This window comes from Plectrocnemia conspersa, unplaced genomic scaffold, assembly GCF_051122295.1.
Source record: "Plectrocnemia conspersa isolate PC_06_02 unplaced genomic scaffold, ASM5112229v1 ptg000003l, whole genome shotgun sequence".
NCBI classification, from domain to species: Eukaryota; Metazoa; Arthropoda; class Insecta; order Trichoptera; family Polycentropodidae; genus Plectrocnemia; species Plectrocnemia conspersa.
The window spans coordinates 5,002,858-5,026,821 of record NW_028277167.1 but is presented as its reverse complement, the minus strand read 5'-3'; the positions used below and the strand labels follow the sequence as shown (position 1 = coordinate 5,026,821).

The 23,964-nt window shown below is 28.4% G+C and overlaps 1 protein-coding gene across 2 annotated transcripts in view; it reads left to right on the top strand.

Moving 5' to 3' along the window:
* The first annotated feature begins 631 nt into the window (after positions 1 to 631).
* The window catches only part of LOC148236416 (uncharacterized), a 29,895-nt gene continuing 6,562 nt past the window's right edge, over positions 632 to 23,964 (top strand). Inside the window, exon 1 of one of the 2 annotated variants that reach the window (XM_088183292.1) lies at positions 632 to 741. In XM_088183292.1, the coding sequence (XP_088039418.1) occupies positions 735 to 741 (7 nt within the window). In that variant the 5' untranslated portion in view covers positions 632 to 734. Of the gene's footprint in view, positions 742 to 10,153; positions 10,437 to 23,964 lie in introns of those variants that run through there. The other variant, XM_088183293.1, reaches the window with a different exon arrangement.

Below are 23,964 nucleotides of genomic sequence, written 5' to 3'. Positions count from 1 at the left end.
TAATGGTAATCCTGTTTTATGTATTTTAGAGAGACCGTAAAAACGTGCGATTCTTGAAGAGTTAGCATGTGTTGCAAGTTGATATTTTAAAAATATTGTCATAGGCCAATTTTGGATCAGATTTTTCTTTTCTTCGTAAGTATTTGAGTCGTTTTTAGTTTTTTATAAGCTTTTATCTTATCGTCGTCTTCGCACTGATTTATCACATCCTTGTTGTTTTTAAGGATTTTCAATGTCTGTACATAATTCTTCCTTTGACAGATTTTGTTTCGGTGGTTTCTCGTCTCGTATAATTTTGCATATGTATTGACGGACTTCCTCCGCTGCCACCGGTTTTAGTCTGTCTGTTGCTTCCTCTACTTTGCTAATAATATCTTCCATTAGAATACGTTATGGTTCCACTGCAAAATCAATTAAATTTAATTCCAGCATCATCTAACGGTTTGTTACTAAAATTAAACACCGTTGAAGAGCCACTGCTCACCTATTTTATCGACTGTATTTGATATAATATTTGATCGATCGTTAATGAGTCGATTAAATCACCATGTCAACAAAGGTCAACAAAGTAACATGGCGACACACAAAGTCTGCTAGAAATAAAGATCCGAAACAAGCATCGTGCATTGGAATGAGACAAGAGCAGCAAAATTATAAACCATACAATCAAAATTGTGGAAGATTAAGAATTCATCAACACGTCAACATTAACGAGCGAACGTCATGAACGAAAAATGAATCGTAAATATTGTTAAAATCTAATTTATCTTAGTTTAAAATCGGTGACCAGATATTTGAAAGTGAATCGCGTCGTAAGTGCTATTTTTAATTTTGCTTTGAATAAAAAATCTGTAAAAACGTTATTTTTACCGATTATAAATTAGCTCAAAAAACGTCATTTATCACAAATTGCATAAATAAGTGTCTCTAATGATTATTAATAGCTCTTAAGAGTTTGTGGTTATTGTGCAGTACTTGATGTTCTGCACGATTTTTACATCCACTGTTTCACTCAATTGTCGTAAAAAATATTTATTGTTTTACTAATAAAAATCACTCGTTATCTTATGCATGTGGTCTAAATGCTCTCCTTTCCACTATTTTTCATTTTCAACTGATTTATCATCGATTAGAATTAATTTTATCATTATAATAGTCTTATGAATTTGTATCACTTACATAGATTGCTAATTTTTAATTCGTTTAGCTTTTAGTTAATAATATACTGAGACATTTAAATAAAATTTTATCGTTAGATTAAAAAATATACTTATAAACACTCTTCCCCTCAATATAAGCGGTGGATACGTTCTAATAAATATCGCGAAATCAAGGCTTAGAACGAAACTTGTAAAACGATCTAATAGTATTCACTTGTACTTTTTAACGTTTCTTTTAAATTATAAATTAAACATAAAAAATCTTCAACGATACAAAGAAACTTAGCATGGGCAGTGGGAGAGGTTTCATGTGTAGATCAAGTGCAAGAAGTAGGAATAAGCCATCAACTTATGCATTTCTACATCATGTGAATTCAAATATATATGGTTTGGAGTATTTAAAAAAAGTTTTTATGTAAGCGATAAGTTTATTATTATTTACAATTAAATGGACCACATATTTAACTACAAATTTTCATTATTTTTACTATATTAAGTAAAACAATATATTTTGCCTCATAGTTTATCTGATTTTTTGAGTTTCACTGTGACTTAAAAATATAATAGAGCTTTACGTGTGAAACCACATATGAAAAAAAAATCTTAACCGCGTAAATCGAGGGATATATGTATTATAATATATAAATTGAGAATATAATTTTTTATATATTATATAAACATTTGCATGTATTATTTCATATACGCTTGGGCACGCACGTTGAGTAATCGCGTCTGTATAATATATTACTTTAAAAATACTTTATTTTCGGATAGGCTAGATTTTTTTATCACGAATATTTATTATGAATATTTTGTCATTTAATACTTTAATCGATTACAGATATATCAAGATATCTATAGCGGCGTTTTGATGACAAAAAATATTGTGCTGCGAGGATTCGACCTCGTCACCTCTCACGATCTTATCAGTTATGTTGTTGTCATCATTGGCTTTACAGACCTTAGCAGGCCATAGTCTTCTTTTAAGCGTCCTCGTTCTAATATCTCTACTGCTACTTTCCAACAATTTGGCACTACACACAGGCCAACTAACTCAATTTACATCTACCAACTTGTTTTAAGCTTATTATGCGTGTTATGTTAACAACTATTTTATATATGTATGTTTTACAACATTTGCGTTTCCAACTATTTTTTTAAATTCATGGAAAAACTGCTCTAAATTATATCTTATATACTATTATATTTCCAAATATTTGAATTTTTCATTGGTATTAACAGGTGTTCCTAATTCTTTGATTAGATACTCCATTACCGCTGATTGTAACGAAACTTTGCCCATATTTAAAATTATCGCGTGTGAATGGGTGTGTATTTGTATCTCATCGTTAAATAAGACCGATTCTACTTAATAGGGAAAGTATGAGTTCACAGTTTATCGATAAGGCTCACACGTTTAGGTTCAAAACAAAGGCAGACGATTTGCGTGATGGTGCTTTACACCCCCAAACCCCCACTTCAAAAGCACCCCTAGTCGGGCAACATCCTTGTTATCCGCCTCGTGATCGATCCTAAACTTCCCAAAATGTGGTACCAAATTTTAATTAATACTCTCAAGGGTATAACATTTAACTTTAGGCATTAACTGTATAGTTGAATCGAATGAACTAAGAATCTAGCTAATTTAATTAGCAATATTATAGAGAGAGAACTGCTAGTTCTTGATTAAGGAAAAATTGATTGAATTTTAGAAATACCATAATAGAATTTGCAAATGACTTTGCCATATCAGTGGTTCTTATTGCGGTATAAGACATTAAAAAAACTGATATTGTATATTATAACGATGCACTTTTTATGTTTTAAATTATGGATACTGAAAATGTAATACATAATATTATATTTAAATGAAATATTTTTTTCATTCACGCGTTATCACTTGATTTAATGGTTGGAATTTCCTGTTCATTTTCTATCAAGTTGTTAACCACAGTTGGATTAATAATGATTATAATAAAAAAAATGTTATTTATATACTATATAAGAAATTAAATGCAAAAATTGCTACATATTTATAAAAAATATACAATAATATTCCAATGCAATGTAGAATACTAATTGCCATGCTGGCATTTCCTCAAGAAAAACTGTTTACTTGACCTTCTCATCAATAAAACTCAAAGTAGATGCTGTAAATAAATATCAGAAAAATAATATAGCATCAATTTAACACTATAATATATAAAAAAACTATATTAAGATACTTCATAAATGTACTTAAAAGATAACCTTTACCGTACATTTTTTTTTATTATTGAATCCACTGCAGTACAATTTATTTAATCACAAAAATTAAGCTTCTTACATATTATTTATATATAATTTACTTAAGGTATACCCTACACCTGTTCCATATGCTGGTACCACTACCTGAAAAAACAATCACAGAATTCAATGACAATCAAAAGAATGTTTTGCTCTATATTTATCTAAATTTTTCAACATATTCAACATATTCCCATGAATTTATTGTTGTTTTTTATTATTATTTTAATACATGAAACACAATGAATGTAAAACTATAATTAGTTTTACAACTTTTATTAGGTTAGGTTTCGGTTTGAACAGATAATGAATGTTTCGTAACAAATAGTTTCATAGACATTTTAGAGCAGCATATTATTTCACTAGCGCCTATCAATTAAATTATATTTTTGCTTGTAGAAATACATATTTCATTAAATGACTTGTACTTATCAGGCCAAATTCAATAGGCCGCCAAGATCATGCAATTTAATGCCGTTGGAGCACCTAATAACCAACATCCGCCGAGATGTACGAAAAAATCGTCGAAAGGGTCGAATGCTGCAAAATGATTTTTTCATAATCCGAAGATATCTTGAAATTTGTTCCTTTCTTCAGCATAACCAATGCAAAAATCTATGGTGCAACTGAAGGACTACTCTCGATTGAAATAAAACATTCTGCCCAATTATTCCTCGCGGTATTATAGATCTATAATAGGTTACAAAATAATAAATATATTACAATTAATTCGCCAACATCAACTTCACGGTTCAGAATTTGATGCTCTCAAAATATTGGGTTCAATTAAAAACAGTAATTTAATTTATTTGAAGAAAATATGTACGTAAATTTAAAAACATTTTTTTGTAGATTGAGAACCATGCATAGCAATTTACACGTCTAGGTTTTGATCGACTGGCACAGACTGGTCAAAAAATTGTTTCCAAAATCCATCGAAGTATAAACAGATTTTACGAAAAATTTTAGTAATTTAACGATTCCAGGTAAAATGGTTAGGAATTTTTACTCTAATATATTGATAATATCTCTGAGTAACTAATGAAAAATACTAGAAATTTATCATGACATAAAATATTTTAGGCATGACATAGATGCTTTTGGACTGTAATGGTAAAACTATTTTGAGTATGACATACATGCCTTTGGACTTTAAAAGGTTAAATTTTAAAAGAACTCTTTATATTATTGTCAATGATTCTTTTACAGTGGTTATTCCTTCTGAAGCCTGTAAAAAAAATTATATTATCTATGAGTTAATTTTCAGAAATTAACAATATTTTTGCCACAAAAAAAAGTAAAATTACATCGTTTTAAATAATAAGATCTCGTTTCTATTTTATTTTATTTATTTCGGGAGATTTTTATACACAGCATATGTTGTAACTTATTATTAGAATTTAGTTCAATCTATATACAATAATGTATTTTTAAAGATTTTTTGTGATATATAATCACAACACAATTTTTTAATAAATCAAAATCTATACAAAAAATTCCTCTATTTTTTTATAAAATATCAATTTTTATCATTTTATTACTATATTATAATATATGAAGTAGTTAATTTTTTGCCAAAACGTGTATTTTTTGTTGATATACTTTTTTTCCTTCCTCGTATGTTTTGAAAAAATACTCGCGTTCCGGTGATGTATACTTAATGTACATGTGTAAAAAAGGTGATTTAAAATTATAAAAAACAATTAAGCATTTGACATCGCGATTCGAGTAATTGACTTTAATTTATTGATCGCAGATACAAAGCATCACGTGCAATACATTAACCAGGGATTTTAAATCTTCGAATATATATTTTCAAATATGCACATAGCACAGAACATACTCCCCCACTGTGTACTTATTTATATCAAAAAATATATGCGTGTTTTCAACACAGATAACACGTTAAAATTTAACAAGTTTACAATACACGCATAATAAAATAGGTACAACAGTACTTTGCAAAAAACTTAGCCACCCTTGCTGATCTGTGTTCTTTCGTAATTTGCGGGTTTAACTTAACAAGTTTTTTCTATGTATCATTTTATGTTCTAGTATAGTCTAAGTAAAAACAATAGACAAATTTTCGAGGCCTTTCACTTAAACTGTAGTGTCTTTAAACCAAAAATCAATAACAATTAGACTACTTTATGCCTAATCTTCATCTTTAGTCGGCAAATATGTTAAAATATCTTATTTTACCATATAATGAAACTGTTCTTAATAAAAAAAATAGTTGTTTAGGGCAATATTTAAGGAATTTTCATTATCTTTTTTTTTCATTTTTTTGTGATGTTTTTAAATAGAAATAAAGTAAGACAACAAAAATATTTATCATCAAGAAAACTTTATTTAAGTATCAAGAACTGCAATCAAGACGTAAAAGATAAAAATAAAAGTGGAAGGCTGATAAAGATCGACAAGAAGACAGATTTGCATTTAAAACTAATAAATTTGCGAGGGAGAGAAAGTAAGTTAATACAGAAAATTTCACTTTTAATATTATAAAAAATCATATTTACAATCAACAGCATACAACTAACATAAAATAAGTAAATACATATTGTGTATGTAGTCAATCATAATTGATAATAAATAGTTTTTTTTGTATTTTTTTCTGACAAAAAACTATGTTTTCAATTTAATAAAAAAACAAAGTATTAATAAAAATTTAATTGTTTATTTAAGAAGTTGATATTGTAAATATGGATGCTGCATATTATGCACTAAATGTAAATTTAATTTATTCTTGTAACAAATGTCGTGATAAGTATTATATAAGCAAATGAAGCTGCTGATTGTGAAATTTAATGCATATTACTCTAATGTCGTTTTTACTATATTTCCCCTTGTTGCAAGTAAACGCATTTTGTACTGATAAGTACAACGATTAGTTAATTGTCGACTGTGGTTATTCGTGACCTAAATGTAGCTTCTATTCATTCCTATTTAGTGAGATATAAAATGCTCAAAGCATCAAATCATCATCATTATCTTCTTTATGTGGCGCACATCTTAAAACACATAATGTAGGTACTTATAATGATGAATTTCGCTATGATTCCGCAACCGGACATCGCCAATTTATCCATCTCTTCGATTCAGACGACGCATGTGTGATATAATTAATATTAATAGACGAAAAGGTCAAAACACGTTGCGAAAATAAATGCGCAATTTTTTTCGGTCTGATATAAAATAACAGTTGGTTAAATCATGCGTATGATTATTTCCCTTATTTCACGATTCGATGAATACAAATCATTATTGAGTATTATTTAGTATAGTAAAGTATGACCTATACTGAACTATTTCTAAATGTAGAATATGTTTTTCATTATGGAACTAGATATTCACAACAAAACATAGTTTATCATAAGTTTAACAGGAAGACTCATTAACATTATCACAAAGTAAAATATTATAATAATTGTGCTTACGTACTCAAATTTATAATGACGTAAAAAAACATGTTAAATAGCACTGCTTCTATATTTTTATCATTAAATATTATCTGCTTATAATGTGTATAAAAAATTTATGTATTTGATTATTGCATAGCGTACTAATAATAATATTTATTGTTTTGATAAAATACAGTTACACATATTCATCTTTTTGCAGGAATAAAGAAGTATTTACAATATAAAAGATATTTGGAAAGGTTAAGAACATTTAGAAAGGTACAAATATAAGTTTTCTTGGGCTTGGAATGATATGTTAAATATTAATATAAAAATCGTTATAGATAGCTCTTTTATAGAAATAGTTGATAATATAAAATATTTAGGTGTAATGGTAGATAAAAAATTAAATTTTAAGGAGCATAGTAAAAAAATATGTAAATTATCTAGGATGAGAAATATTTTTAGTGTAAATACAAAAAAAAATATAATCTATTATATAATAGTATTATATTATATTAAATTCCCCGACTGCTACAATATTATATAATATATGCTTAATAAATTAGTTGTTGCAAAAACTACAAAATATGGCAATGAAAGTAGTTTTAAATACAAATAGATTTACTTGTTGTAGAAGTATGCTTTACAGATTAGAATGGTTGAATATTCAATAAATGTTAGTATTTATTTACATATAAGTTAGAAAATAGTATGTTAAATAAAGATATGCATAGATTTAATACTACAAATAGAGATAATTTAAAGATAGATATTTATATGAAAACGAGTACGGGCAGGGGGATATTGAATTTGTATGATAATATTCCGCAAAAATAAAAATGTAGCGGATTTCCTCAATGGAATGAAGGAACACCTTCATGCATTAAGAAATAAATTATAATAATAAAGTATATATTTTATGTTATGTTTATACAGTGAAATCTCAGTATAGCGAAGCTCACGGGACCCAAGAAAAAATTTCGATATACTGAATGTAAGGAAGATGCTATTTTTAATTACCATATTACTGCAGCATTAATATAACAGATCGTTTTTTGTCCATTTTTACAGATTAAGTAATGAACACAATAAAATTTGTTAAAAAAAGTTTGAGCGTCGGCAGAACACATCTGGCACACGTCAAGTCAAGGACCAACTGATTTCGGTGAAATATTGTTTCAAGTTGTAACGTCATTCTTAAATTAGGATCAAAATACTTCGTTATACTGAGATCAGTCTTCGTTACAATGAAAACGTTTTGTATGAAAGTTTTTCGGGAACAAATTGATGATTCGTTATACTGGGAATTTTGTTATTTCGGTATTCGTTACAAAGATATTTCACTGCATTATGTTTTGATTACATTTAATAAGTGTATATACAATTAGCTAAATAAAGTAATAATGTTCCGAAAGTAAATAAATACAGTTTCACTGATATTACCTAGTGTTTTGTCTAATACACGTGCAAAAAAACGGTGTTTTAGCGACCTGGTTAAAAGGATTTTGATTTTGGATTAAAAATTCACATATTTATTGATCTTCACAACAGTGATATTAAATATATAAAAAAATGTTTCATATCTCTGACACACAAATGAAATGAAAATTTCCCATATTTATTTACAATTTAAGTAAAACTCAAGTAACTTGGTCTACGTATGTTTTACAATACAAGCATTGTAAATATACAAATGAGCGATTTCTGTATATGCGAGCCATAATATTAGAACATTTGATCTCAACTGAGCAGATAGCTAGTCTCTCTCTCTCTCTCTCGCTGTTTAATTGGTGACTTTTGCAGCACATAAATGTATGTTGTTATGACGAGTATTAGGTTATAATCCTAGTTTGCATTATTTCTTATTGAGAAGTCATTTTTTTATACTCGTGATTTGAGACAGCTTTAGCGAATCGCAGATGCAGATGTTGGTGGACCAATTGCATCGCTTGATTATTCGACCAACGAAATATGTTCATGCCTTAAAGTGAAACTGCAAGAAGGAACTTTCGAAAGTCTTTAATGCAAGTCTTTAAATCAAGCATATTTCACGCAAAAAATAATAATTTTTATCGAGCTTACAAGCGGTTGTGCAGCAGGGAGATGATTCAGTGAAATTATACTATTGTGGTAATAAGTATTCTTTTTTTGTTAGTTAGTCCTTTTTATATTATTTGCAAGTTCTGTGATAAATCACCCATGATTGGTAAAAAAGTTGAGGAAGAGAAAGGTTGTTAATATTATCCCATTTCCTTGATTATATATAAGTCATAGCCATAGAAAGTAATCTTGAAATTATATTCAGTACTTCACTACCGATTTTTTCAATACACAAGCTGTTTAGCCCTAAGCTGTCTATCAAGACTTGATGTTGTATTTCAAATAAAACAGTCACTTCCACTTCAATCATCGGATCTAGCGCAACCAAACAGTTACCTATAATCTCTAAGAGTTTAACTTGCTCTTTAAGACGACTTAAGCATTTTACGACGCTGCACAAATGTATATTTCCGAGTATTAACTATTGTAATTTAAAAATATCTTGGAATAATAAATTTTTAATCACATTTATAAAAAATAATATTCCAAAAACTGTTGAAATAGAAGTGAATATAATTTTTATTATTTTTTTCTGATATGTATATATTTATTATATATGTATTATAATATATACGTATTCATAAAAACAACTAGAACTTCATTACCATTGTTAATTGGACAAAATATTAAGTGGCCTCTAATTATTAATGTCATATACAACACATGATTGTCTAAAATTTTCTAATGATAAACAATATATGACGATTGTAATTAGGTAATCTAACACGTCGATGTTGAACATTCATAAGTACAATCAACTTCATAACTATACATTCTGATAATAATACTGATAAAAAAAAACAATATTACTTGTTTATATAAGTTAAGTAGGTAAAAACCATAGTCAGGTAAATGCAAAACATGTTAGATACTATAATATAATAGAAATCATGTTGCTATTGTGTAACGAGATCTGAAATGCATGTAAAGAACAATGGCAGTGTTTAATGCAAAAAAATGATTTTTCCAGATACGATGTGAGTGATTGAAACATTTGAGAAACTCTGGCGCTTCCGAAGGCGCAGGCGTCGCTACGCCGCTCGTAAAAGAGAATGAAAGGAAAACGGCGGTCGTTCATGTTACAATAATTTTCCTTTTGGCAATTGAATCAAACCTCCTCTGGAGGGGTGAGCGTACACCAGCGCTGCTCAAACTTTCACATCGAAGCCCTACCCCGCGTAGAAGCTGTGCAGAAACGTCAGTCGCTGTTCGGACGTCACGACGCCCGGACGACGCTTGGAGTTTCTATCATCGTATCTGTATTGTTATTGTATTTTGTGAGGGGCGTTTTAAAGCTATCGCAAGACATTACTTCGTGAGACACCAAGAAGGCATTGCAATAGTCTGCAGAGTGTTAAAAAGCAGACTTATGAGACGAAAGAGACTTTTGTGGAAAATCGTACCGATTGAGGCGTTTGGTACGGAGGCTGCGGCGCCGGCGTCCCGACGCGTTTTTCCACACCCAAACAAATAAGAGCTCAAGGTCAGAAATGTTTTTTCCTGATATTTAAAGGGAAATTTTCGATTAGATTATTTTTTTTTAATTAAAAATAATTGGTTATTGTATAAAAAAATTAGCCGAATCTCAAAAATACATTTAAGCGGTAGAAAATTTATAATATTCTCTAAAATATGCTGTTTAATAATGAATACAAAATATATTTTTAAGATTTTCTTTATATTACAAATATAAATAATATTTTTAGATTGATTTATCGCAGTTTATTGCGAATTAATAATCGTACCAAAATTTATATGTACACATAAGTATATTATATGTTTTATTTTTTTTATAAATTTACTAATTATATACGTATAATTGTTATTAAAAATCCAGAATTTAAATTAAATTATAAGTATTATATTATAATAGAAAAGCTAAGATTTGACGTACAAAAGCATTAATAAATTATTGCGCAAATTTAGATAAAAATAAAACCCTAAATTATATGCCGGTTTTAATAATTAACCTTTAAATTTTAAAACATACTTTGCTGCAATAAGTGATTAAGATGAGGTGACAAATCATGTTAACTGTAGTTAAAAACATCTTTAAATGTATCAGTTTACTATCGTTTAATAATTTTGATAATATAATAGTACCTTAAATTTACATTGAAAATACCGCTGAAGCTTTTATTAACATACATCATGATTTTTTTTTAAAATAAACTGTTTTACTTTCTAATTTTTCATTTTAGTTAATAAAAAAAAATACAATTCTTCAGCATGTATTTCTAATGTATCAATTTTTGTAATACATACAACTATATTTATTTTTCCGATTTTTTTTAGAAAATATTTATTTTCTATAAAATTTTTGAATGCCTGTTCAGCGGTAACATAATATAAATATTTGACTACAAAATAATAAACAGATTATTACGTGCATTAAAAATTATAAAGCTTTCTAACGACAGAACATTTATTTGAATTCATAGTTGGTATAACTATCAATCTTAACTTACTTTTCGCGTTCTAAAATTTTTGGCGTCAGGCAAAATCGTATATATCAGATCACTCCTTGCATGGTATGCGATCCTAAAACATTATTAATTTTATTATTAAATCGTACTGCATCTATTTCTAAGCAGCTTACTCATTTTATATACAATAGATGACACAATGTCTTTCACGCAAAACTTAATGCGCTTCACCATTAAATCATTAGGATTTGAGGACCATATTTTTTAGTCACGTTAACTCTTATAAATTTATTTTCATTTGTACTTTGTGAATTGTTTAAAAGTGCATACAAAGATACAATCGATTCTGATTGAGGAATATCAAAAGGAACAGAAACTAAATGAAGGAACAGTAACTTAATTCGACAATAGATAATAATTTAGCATATGGATCTAATTGTTAAAGCCATTAAACCAATAAATTAAACATTATGCAAAAAAGATTTACTAAATATTTAAAATCCATCATCCTCCTATATATCTTAACTTCGAATAATTTCAAAACATTTTAAGTTCAATGAATACAATTGATCATTCTGAAAATATCATATATTTAAGAGATGATAAAGTGCAAATTTCTCAGAGCAAGCTCTTACGTTTTAGATGTTTAAAAAATACGCCAATTCCGCATAACAATTAGAAGAATATTTTAATTTTTTAATCGATGAACTTTAATAATGTTCTCTATTTTGTAATTTATCACCATTGTAAGAACAATGAGGTTTAAGGGGCTTAGTTCTTATTTAAGTATTATTTTATATTAATTCACTAGCCGTTCTATTGTCAACGTGAATAAAAGGCAAAAACCTTTCAATTGGCCGCGATTTTTTAAGTACCATAATATGATTATTAATTGGGAACAACGAGCAACATATGTATGTAATCTCATCTGCTTGCAGAGATACAGAATATTCTTAAGTCATTTATAATTTTAGATTTCGCGTAAGCCTGAGCCTTCTATAAGATAATTTAATATGGTTTTCCGTTCAACTTAAATAGTAAACTACCGAATTTTTCAGATGAGCATTTAAAAATTCTAAAATATTGTATTATTCATGTGATTTTTGCTAATGTAGTAGTAAATAATATGTATACGCATATTATACACAAAAATAGATTAAGCATTAACCTTGCCAAACATTTTACGGTATCGCTTATATTGTTCTTGCTGCATTCATGCTTTTAATTCGTTCAGTAAGATGCTTTAAATATTTGCAGCTGGAATGAATCTACAAATTATTCTATTCAACTTTTTTTTTTGTGATTTTTTTATCAAACCATGTTGAGCAGAATGTTTTAGTTTTTGCATTCTTGCTGAGTAATTCGTACATTTTTAGATTGCTTTTAATTTACAGACAGTTATTTTTTATCTTTTAATATTAATAAAGAACATGAGTTGTTTAATAGATCAACCACTTTGTTTCAATCAAATCTATATAAAAAAAAATTATAAGAAATAACCGTATATGTAAATAAATTGTATTTAATAAATAGTTATAATAAATCCGTTTTTAAAATATCTTTATATGCGGCACAATATTAACGTATTATTATTTTTTTATAATTAAATGTATGTAGGGAAAAAATATTTTTTTACTTGGGAAAAACAAATATTTTTACAAATTTATTATTTATTTATTTATTTATTTTATTAATTTATTTAGCTTAATAGCTAATCTTTACATCTAACAAATTTAGTAAACATATATAAAAATATATAAAAAATACATAACAGAAAGAAAAAATGAAAATATACAATAATAAAGTCTTAATATTATAATTTATTTCTATATGTACGAAGGTGTTTTTTTATTCCATTTATGAAACCCGTTATATTTTTGCTGTTTCGGATTTCTCTTGGAAGACTATTATATAAATCAAAACCTCCGTACATAATTCCCCTAGCCGTACTCGTTTTCTTATACTTAATTTTCTTTAAATTTTCTCTATTTCTAGTATTATATTTATGTACATCTTTATTTCTTATTAAATACTTATTAAAATATTTTGGTAATATATTATTTTCTAACTTATATATAAATACTAAAACATTCATACTCAATATTTCTTGAACATTCAACCATTCTAATATATCAATCATACTTTTACAAATAAAAATATTTTTATCATAAATCATTTTTACTGTATAAATATATTTTCAAAAATAATGAAATATTATTATTTTTACTAATGAAAAAATACGTAGTACAAAATATATTTGATTTTAATAAATAAAAAAAATATTTTAGTAATTGCATCAAAGAAAAAAAAATAGTCATAATATGGACTACACTATATTTGCGTTAACACAGTCAGTTCAAGAGCTCACTATTTCATAATTATTCATAATTTATAAAGTGATGTGAAGCTTGGATTTACGCCCGTACGATAATTCTATAAATGTGTAATAAAATAATAATGATAAGTATACTGAACGTATATCCGTATCGTGTGCTTTAGAGTAGGGGCGTAAACAATTATGAATAATGATGAAATGAATAACTCTCGAACTGACTGTGGTAACGCAAATAAAGTGTAGTCCATATCGTGACGATTTTTTTGTTCTTTGATGCAAATACTATATTATTTTTTTATTGCTTGTGTTAGACCTAATTGTACTAGTTTGATACATTTTTTAGAAAAGTGAATTATCAGCAAGTAATCTAATCGTTTAAGAATGCCAGGGTGATCCAATGAGTTTCATATGTTGGCAGCACTGTAAATCAGACATCTGTCAATAATCACGCGTGCTCAAAACGTCGTTTCAACTCTTTCAAGTGAAGCAAAGGCCAGTCACTGATCGTTTCTCAATATTTCAATTTCAAGATAGTATTTTTTAAGAAATAAGATTTTACTGACCCAGTTCAAGTTCAGTCTGTGTTTAGAATTCACGACAGAGGCAATAAAATCGTGACGTCGCCGTTCATAATAATACAATATTACTGTTTACAATAAGTGAGAATCAAATACAGCTTATTTAAAACGAATTTTGATCAAAACAATTCTCGCTTTTCAGAAGTCAAAAGCAATAAAATCGTGCCGTCGCCGTCGCAGTGGAAACGCTCGGTTATATATGACTTTATATTTATATTACATATTGAATGAAGAACATCTAAACCAAATTTTGACCAATAGGAGAGCGCAAAAAAACAATTATCCCTTCTCAGAAGTCAAAAATCCACGTCAAAAGCAATAAAATCGTGCCGTCGCCGTCGCAGTGGGAACGCTCGTTACCGAGCGTTCCCACTGCGACGGCGCCGACACGATTTTATTGCTTTTGACGTGAATTTTTGACTTCTGAGAAGTGATAATTGTTTTTGCGCCCTCCTATCGACCAAAATTCGATTTGAATATACTTTGGATCAGTAATCTCTCATCATAAGTTTGTAGTTAATATGGGTAAAGATAGCTATCATATTTTTGAAACATAGTGTAATATTGAAATGCAGACAAACTATGAAGCAATATACGAGATGCGACGTGTTAATGCAAATAGAGTATAGTTTAAGACCTTAACTTTAGATTAACCTAAAATAAAATGTGAAATAATGTCTTATATATTCTAGCTCAAGTTAAGCTTTTAATACAGATAATTTTAAATTAAAAAAAATATTTTTAATAATTTATTTATTAACGAAATATAATAAACGTGACATTCAGAGAAACGACTCAAGTTAAATTTTACATAGTTCATAGCAGTGAACACGATAAATCAGTGAAACAAATTCCTGAAATACCAAAAAAAAAATTTTGTTGCGATCGTATATAAGAAATCGGAATTAATGATTATTAAGTAATTATAATTTCAATCGATCATCACAGATCAGGTTTTCATAGATTTTTCTAATCTCACTGATAAATATCGTGATGAATAATTAAAAATATAATTTTTATAAGTCGTGCATAGTGATAATAGTTTAATTAATAAAATATATATAATATATAGAAGTTTAACAATTTTCATTAAAAATATATTTAGTAAAATACGTTAGTTGCAAATATATTTAATTACTTTCTGCTTTATATGTTATGTTTATTTAAATACGTAGATGATAAGTACAAATTGGGTGACAGTCGTTTATGCAAATTGGATATTTTGCATGTTGACTAAAGCGATTCTAATATATTATAAATACTGATGTTCTTTATTATGAACATCATTTTTCATATTCATATAATGCTTGTACATTATATAATCCCATTAAATAGCATCAAGCATTTACGCAATGCGTTTTTATCATAATCTCATAAAGTTATACAACGCCAACGTAGATAGATATGTATAAAAAGAACTTGCATTTCCTTTTCACAGTGTATACTAATTAGTTTGACTTCTGCTTCCATTACATAATGAAAATGGGTACGGCGTGCCTTGGGTATTTTATTATAATTTTATATTTAAATATTATTATACACAAGGGAAAAACTAAACATGTGATAGTAAATATGTTGTGACGCAAAAAGTAGCGTCCGCCGCTTATATTTATTACAAAACGATTTTTGGCATACGCATCGGTGCTTCAAAAGACTATTTGGCATGGGAATACGCTCTACAAAAATAATCGACGTGTGTGTAAATTTTTAAATGCTATTTTGGTAATGCCATATATTTATAATATATTTAAAAATAAATTTAGAAACACTCTTCTAATTCATTCATTACTATTCAATACAAAAATGGGTAATTCTATTTTATTTTTATAAGCGATTAATTATACGATTAGATCATTTAAAATATTATAATTCATTCAAGATATTGAGCGAGAAGCTATGCTTCTAAATGATGCAAAAGACATTAACATTATACAATAGGATTCTGCGCAAGTTGATGAATTTATATTTCATAATATAGATTTAATTAATATTATCCAAAGTTCGACATAAGTTGATCATATCTTATATGGCAACAAACAAAAATAATTGGAAACCCGAATACGTGACCTTCATCTCGACGAGCAAGCAAGATAAAAATTTGATTGAACAAAGGCGGAGTGAGCAAAAACGTACCATCAATGAAAACTTCTCACATTTGTCCGCTCTAGCTTTTATTATAGTCTCATCCAAGTATTAAAACTCGTTCGATAGGATATGTTTCAAATGATTCGTATTGTCCATAATAAAAATAGAAATACGCAATTCCAGAAAGAGCGTCATTTTAACCCTTTAATTACCGATATCCGACATATGTCTTAATGCGCCTTTATTTTGTTTCGAAATGCTAGGCAATGAGACGCTTCTTCTCAATAAAAAAAATGTTAAAAACATTTATGAATGGAATGTTTATCAGCAGTATCTACTATGACCGAAATTCACAGAATTCGTACGAAACAAAATGTTGGAAAGCCTTTATTATTATTTATTTATTTATTTATTAAAATTATAACCATCGTGACCTGACAGGCAAACCTAATGCGTCACGATAGTCAAAAGTACTAATACATCATAATACATACAAATATAAACAAGACAAAACAACAGACACAAATCACCTCAACAGGTGTGCATTGTCCCATACGAATTGAACCAAAACTCCATAAGTGCAAGAGAAAATGTCAATATTACTATGGACAGAATTGAGCAGATAAATGGCCTTGGCCAGAGAAGAGTTGGCAAGTGCTCCAGTTCTACACTTAACAGGCAAGAATAGTGGACGCGACCGAGAACTATATCCACCTTCAGGAGCCCACATTTGAAGCTGCTCGAGCACTGAAGGATTGTCTACGATGCTCTTGAGCAATTTCCAGAAGTGTTTAATTACATAAACACTTCTGCGAGTCGACAAAGAAACGTATCCCAGGGCTCCTAAAATAAAATCACTGGGAAACAAGAACGGATAATACCCGTATTCCTTCAAGTATAAATATCGAAGAAATTTACGTTGTACTTTTTCCAGCTTCAATTCATTACATTGATTCATTACGCCTGGGATCCAAATTATGGAGCTAGTTTCTAGTATGCTGCGGACTAGAGTATCATAAAGAGTGTGCAATACTAAAGTATTCCTGAAGTAACGCGCATTTCTCAAGATAAAACCGAGCATTTTTAAGGATTTGCTATGAGTCTCTGCAATGTGCTGGCTAAATTTCCAACGTTCTTCGAAAGTCACTCCTAAATCCTTAGTTGAAGAAAACCTTTCCAGAAAATATCCGCCTAGATGGTATGAATATTTTGCCGGCGTTAATGACCTTGAAAATGAAATTGTGTGACATTTCTTTACACTGAAAGACAATTGGTTATAGCAAGCCCATTTCCATATAGAGTTGAGATCCTCCTGTAGGTCGAGGGAATCAGAAATCGAATGCATTTTCTTGTAAATTTTCAAGTCATCTGCATATAATAAAAAATCTGAATGCTCTATTGCTGTTTCTATGTCATTAATGAACAATAAAAACAACAATGGACCCAAATTGGATCCTTGAGGTACTCCAGTAGGGGTCTTATATCGTTCTGAAAAGGAGTTATTATTCTTGACGAATTGATATCTATTGGTCAAGTAATTTGAGAATAGATTTATTAGATCTTCAGAAAACCCAAAATTAGATAACTTTTTTACAAGTAAAGCATGGTTAACTTTATCAAATGCTTTTTCAAAGTCTGTGTATATGACGTCCACTTGTACACCAGAGTCCAATGATTTTGAAACATAGTTAGACAAAACCATTAGATTAGTGACAGTGGATCGAGATTTACGGAAACCATGTTGTTGGTCGAGAAGCATACACCTGCAATGATTAAAAATGTATTTATGCAAAACAATTTCAAATAATTTTGCAGGTGATGAGATCAAAGCTATTGGCCTGTAATTGTCAATCTAAGATTTGGGACCCTTTTTATGAATCGGAGTGACTTTTGAACATTTCCACAATTCTGGAAAACAAGAGGATCTCAAAATTAAATTAAATATAAATTTTAGAGGCTGTAAAATTATATAACGCTTATCTGAAAAACAGGGTGTGCTTCGCAAATTCGTGTTACGTTTTTGTACAAAATGATTTTATTTCAATCAGTGCAAAAATTCGATTGCGGTTATTTTTTATTTTATTTATTTAATAAATATACAAAACCGCACAAAATAAACGCCGATAAGAATCCGATATATATAAAATTTGTTTCAAATATTATTAGCTATTGTATAATATATACCATAAGTACGATAAAATTATATATTTAAAATGTTCCATCAATTTTACTGAATTAATTCAATGATTTGAAAATTCTGAAATGACGTCCCTGATCAAAAAGTATGTAATAATAAATCAAATAATAATTTTGACGCCCTCACTGATCAGTAATTCGCAAAAAATCGATTGTGATTATTATTAACCAATAATTATTTTTCAATTAAATAATCCATTCTTTTCAATATTCGAACAGTTGAAAACTACAAATAATTGAGAAGTCTATATCTCTAGTTAAAGCAAAAATAATATAAAAATCTAGATAATTTGCTTGTAAGCTTTTTGCAACATTAGATATATCAAACGTATAAGTTTTGATGATAATTTCTAACAAATTTTTATCAAAAATGATTGTGCTTAAGCTGAGGTATTAAAATTATAATCAGTATAAATGGTTATATGTATTACGGTTATGTTAAAGTTTTATAGCAAAACCATTTCCATTAATTATAATTTTAATACCTAAACTTAGGCATTTATAATATTTAATATTTTTTATGGAAATTATCACCAAAACATATGCTTTCGATATATATACTGCTACAAAAAATTAACATAAAAAAATATTATTTCAATTATTTTTCATCAACTTTAATTAAAAACGTGAATTAAAAATATTTTTAACAATGACCAATTACTATAAATATAAACGCTTTTGATCCAAACCTTTTTAAAATTGGAGGAAATATATTAAAACTATCTAATACTTCTATTTGTAACCAGCACAAGAAATATATTTACCTCATCTTGTCTAAATATATACCATATTTATAATATTTGTTTTAAAAATTAAAGCCCTTTTTTATGTAATCAAATTTTGTTTGCCTCTAGTGATCATACGTGATGATGGTTCGTTTGGAATAGTAAACATTGAACATAAAAAACACGTTTGCTTTTACTCGCACTGCAAACCATACAAGTTTCACTTTTGGCCAATTTAACTCGAGTCGTAAATCATACGTTTACGTTAAAAATTTACACGCCTTACGTAGGTACAAAGGTTTACTAACGACGCTTTTATTTCACCTCAGATAACATAAATTATTGTTTGAAATTACTTATCTGCTCAAAAGTTTGGTCAAAAATCACATTTCGAGCAGAGGCAGTTAACCGAAGTTTAACGATTCTCTTAATGTCACAATTAAACCCTACAGAGATATCGCCTAGAGAAAAAATAAATAATTCTAGACACGCACAATTCTGAATAGCAGACATCCTACAATATATCGCTAATCGTGTGAAAGCTTCAAACTGTGCCGATCGATTCCATTTCGAGTTTTTTTATTATTCCCTTTCGTCAAATTGCATTTGCTATTTTTAGCTAAGGTCTGATAATCGATCGTGTAAGTGCATTGCGAGGTTGAAGACTAGCTGTTCAACTAATCATATTATTGATCGTTTTCTTTGAAACAGACAACTAAGTGGCAATTAATAATTCATCGTCATTGAAAATATATTAACGTACAAAATAGTATTAGATATGTATGTATATATTTTAGTATATTCAACATTAAAATATCGTTATTTGATAAATATTTATGAAGTCATTGGAAAATAAATAAGCTACCACTAATACGTTTTGGAAAGGAGGACAAAATTGCAACACAGATATAAAAAAATATGTAAATGCATTAAGCATAACATTTACATATTGTTGTGTATATTTAGATGTTTTTAACAAAATCATTCTGATTATATTCAGCAGTTCTTTAACATTGTATAACAATTATGTAAGACAACAAATTAAGTAAATAATATAAACCGCCTCTTAAATACGTAAATACACTTTTAGATTTAGGTGGAAGAAAATTTGTTAAAAACGAAGTTAAAGTGGACCGATGCCATCAATTTTAAGTTGCTACTTTGCGTGTATATAAATTAAATTATTCAATGTTATGCTATGCAATTCTATATTGTTGATATTATTATATTTGCGAGCTAGCTACAGATCGGCTGAAGATCGATATGATCAGTGTCCTGATGGACCGTATGGTACGGGGTGCTATAAGATAATGCTCCTCATAACAAATGGGGATTCCCTATTTATAACATGAATTAAAAATGTCAATAAGCAAAAATACACAAAACGAAAAGGTCAGTTGTTCGTATATTTTTAGCAAACAGCTTTTTGTTTTAATTATATTCTACTCTCTGGAGATATTATTGCGTTGTTCGATTACGTCAACGATACGTTCATCATATTCCCTTTCAATGATATTATTATTATATTATAAATTGGCAAAGCGTGACTGTGTTCATACACTGGAAATGATTGTGCCACAAATTTTCGATATTGATTAATAATATACGGGTTGAATTTCGTAACTCGCAGATCAATTTTCAATATGAATTTCGACGTCTACCAGAACGTAAACAATGCCAAAAAATTACCATAAAATCAATTGTTTCAAGAAATTGCAATCACTCGACTTGTCTTACAAATAGATTGAGATTTGCGATGTGTAGTTGTAATTAATAATAATTATAATTTAAACCGTCACCGAGTGCTAAAAGAGTTAAGACTTTAACTATAACGTTTCTTCACAGGATGAGCATGTGATTATTAAGCGCGAATCCGTGATGTGTTCATGGTCAATGTCGTTATTTTTTGTTATATCCTAAGATTTGAAGGTAAAAAATCGCAGACGTATACAAAAAATGATATTTTTTACACTACTTCGCGCATCATTATAATCTCGCAGCCTATCTCGGCCTCGATTTGGAATCTAACAAAGAACCTTAGTTTACACAATGCATGTTACTAAGAAACGTCCTAAATTTATTATCAAAGATGTTTGTGCAACGTATGTGGAAAACATTCCAATTAGAACATCTCAGAAATATCATATGTAAGCAACTAGTCACGGTAAAGGTTGAACGTTAAGATATAATCACAAATAGATATTTAGTGAAATCATAGTTATTACGCAACAGTATTAACACTTGTTTGCTCTTCCGCATCTTCTGTTTCTTCCTCAATACGAAGTATTGAATTCGTCTAAATTTTAACATCTTTAAATTTCAAAGAAACATAATTAACCAAAATGTTTAAACTATCTGCATATACATATATAATAAAGCACCATTTTTAATATTAAAGTTTTACAAAAAGATCATACAGAACATGCGCACTAAAAGACTGTTAACTAGTACTAGATTTAGCCTACTTAAGGTTATGAACTTTAAATTAATTCAACCTAAATATCACAAGTGAATTGCTGACTCTTTATGTTATTTTTTGTTAAAAAAATCACGAAGGCAGTAATAAAAAACCAAACAAATCAAGTCACGATTTTTTATTATAGATAAATTATACCAGGAAAAATTAATAATACTTATTACACATGGCTTAAAAAAAGTTTGAGGTTGTTCAACGCATCTTAGTAATTGTGAATAGGAATTGCAATAATACCGGGATTCAAGAGTTGGAACATTTTCTTTGAAAATATCGGATAAAGATGTAGGAACATTTATGACTATTTTTGAATATTTCATGTTTCAAACAATAAGAAGCGTTAAAAAATTCTTCCTTACATTCGGGTACTTCTAAAAATATTTTATACGCTGATTGTGTTATCTACGCATACTAATAAAAATCAATAAGACGAGTACAAAAACCTTTTGGTCTTCACTTTCATTCATTCATTACATTGTCGAAAAAAATTTTGTTTACGATGCGGGCGGCGAATCTTTTTTTAGAACAATATGTCTAGAAAAACAACTTTGACAAAATATCGTATTTCTTTCTATTTGCTTATGGATGCCTTCCGGAACTTTTTATACCAGTGAACAGACCACTAGCCAATTTATTCTAATAAAATATATTCCTATACTACTCGTTATTTATTGCTAGTTACGATATCCGAAAGAACCTCATGAAAAAAGAGTGAGTAAAAAATTGTAAATCTGTTTGTTGAAAATGCGACATATTTTTATCTAAAAACTAATTATTTAATTAATATGTGATTTATACATATATATTTTTATTTTAATTATTGCATATTTAATATCTATTTTAGAATATCTCAATAATATTTATTTTCGAAAGTTTTATCTCTCGTATATTTATTTATTTCTACTCATATTAAACGTTAATTAAATTGAAGTTGTAAATGTTTATGTAAATATTATAGAATACAAAATACATAAATAATGCATAATATTATTGTTATATATTATAGCTCTTTGCTTTTGTAAGTTCAACGAACCCTCATACGAGTTTTGATTCAGCAAGTCTTTTTATGGACTAAGACGATGGACACCCCTTTTCTTACATCTAATTAGCATAATCATATAAATAGGGGAATGTCCTTTGTTCGTCAGCATTCTTACTAATTACTTCAAACCATACGGTCAGTCGTCCGTCTGAGGACCGATTTTCGTCGAGTACCCGCAAATAAAATATAACATTATTATACTTTAATATCCTATGCCGATAACACTACTTAAGTTAATCCCCTACAATAACTCTCTACGCTTCTGCTTTCAATTTATATGTATATATATTTTTCAACAAATAAAATGTTCGCATTTGAAAAAATAACAAAAAAAAATATTTTGGTACTACCGATATTTCAAATGTCGATTTTTGCCTTAATACCGTTATTACCAGTATTGGAAACCCTATTGCTAAATAAGTTATAAAAAACGATAGCATACAATTAAATATATTTTCAATCTCGTGTATAATACATGTGTCATTTCAATGTCATACAATCAAAGCAATCATCACAGCAGCTGGTAAAAATTCCATTATAAATATGGAATTTAGCGGCTTAAAACTTTCTCTAACCTTTACACTACACAAAAAGTAAAAAATGAATCCCTTTCTATTGATATATCAAACGTTAGGTTAAACTGCGCTTTCCCTCCCTAATCTCCCTTCACCCCAATTAACCCCTTTTATCCATCCCTCACAATCATAATGCTGGAATGTTTTTTCAAGAGAGTTTTTTGTTTGAGAATGTATTAAACGCCTTAAAAAAAGCCTACTGCAAACTGCGTTTATTTGTATATATCCATAGTTTTTCAATATAAGTTATTCAAGTAACGTTCCTCTCCAATTTGAATTTGATGAATCGTATATTTCTATGATAAAATTAAATTTAAAATATTGAGAGCCTTTCTAGTTCATTTTTATTTATATATAATTTTTAAATTCACGAATAATTATCGTAGCCTTAAAGTCGTCTAAATATCTAGTTAAACTCTTAGATTCAAGTGACTTTATTTTTAGTTTTCTAAGGTCGTCTATCGATACTTCCAAAAAACCGTCCCACAAAAATAAACGGTTTTCTGTTTCTTTACAAAGCAAAAACTGGCTAACCGGTTTTAACCGTACTCAGAAAATCTCAATATGTCATGTTTT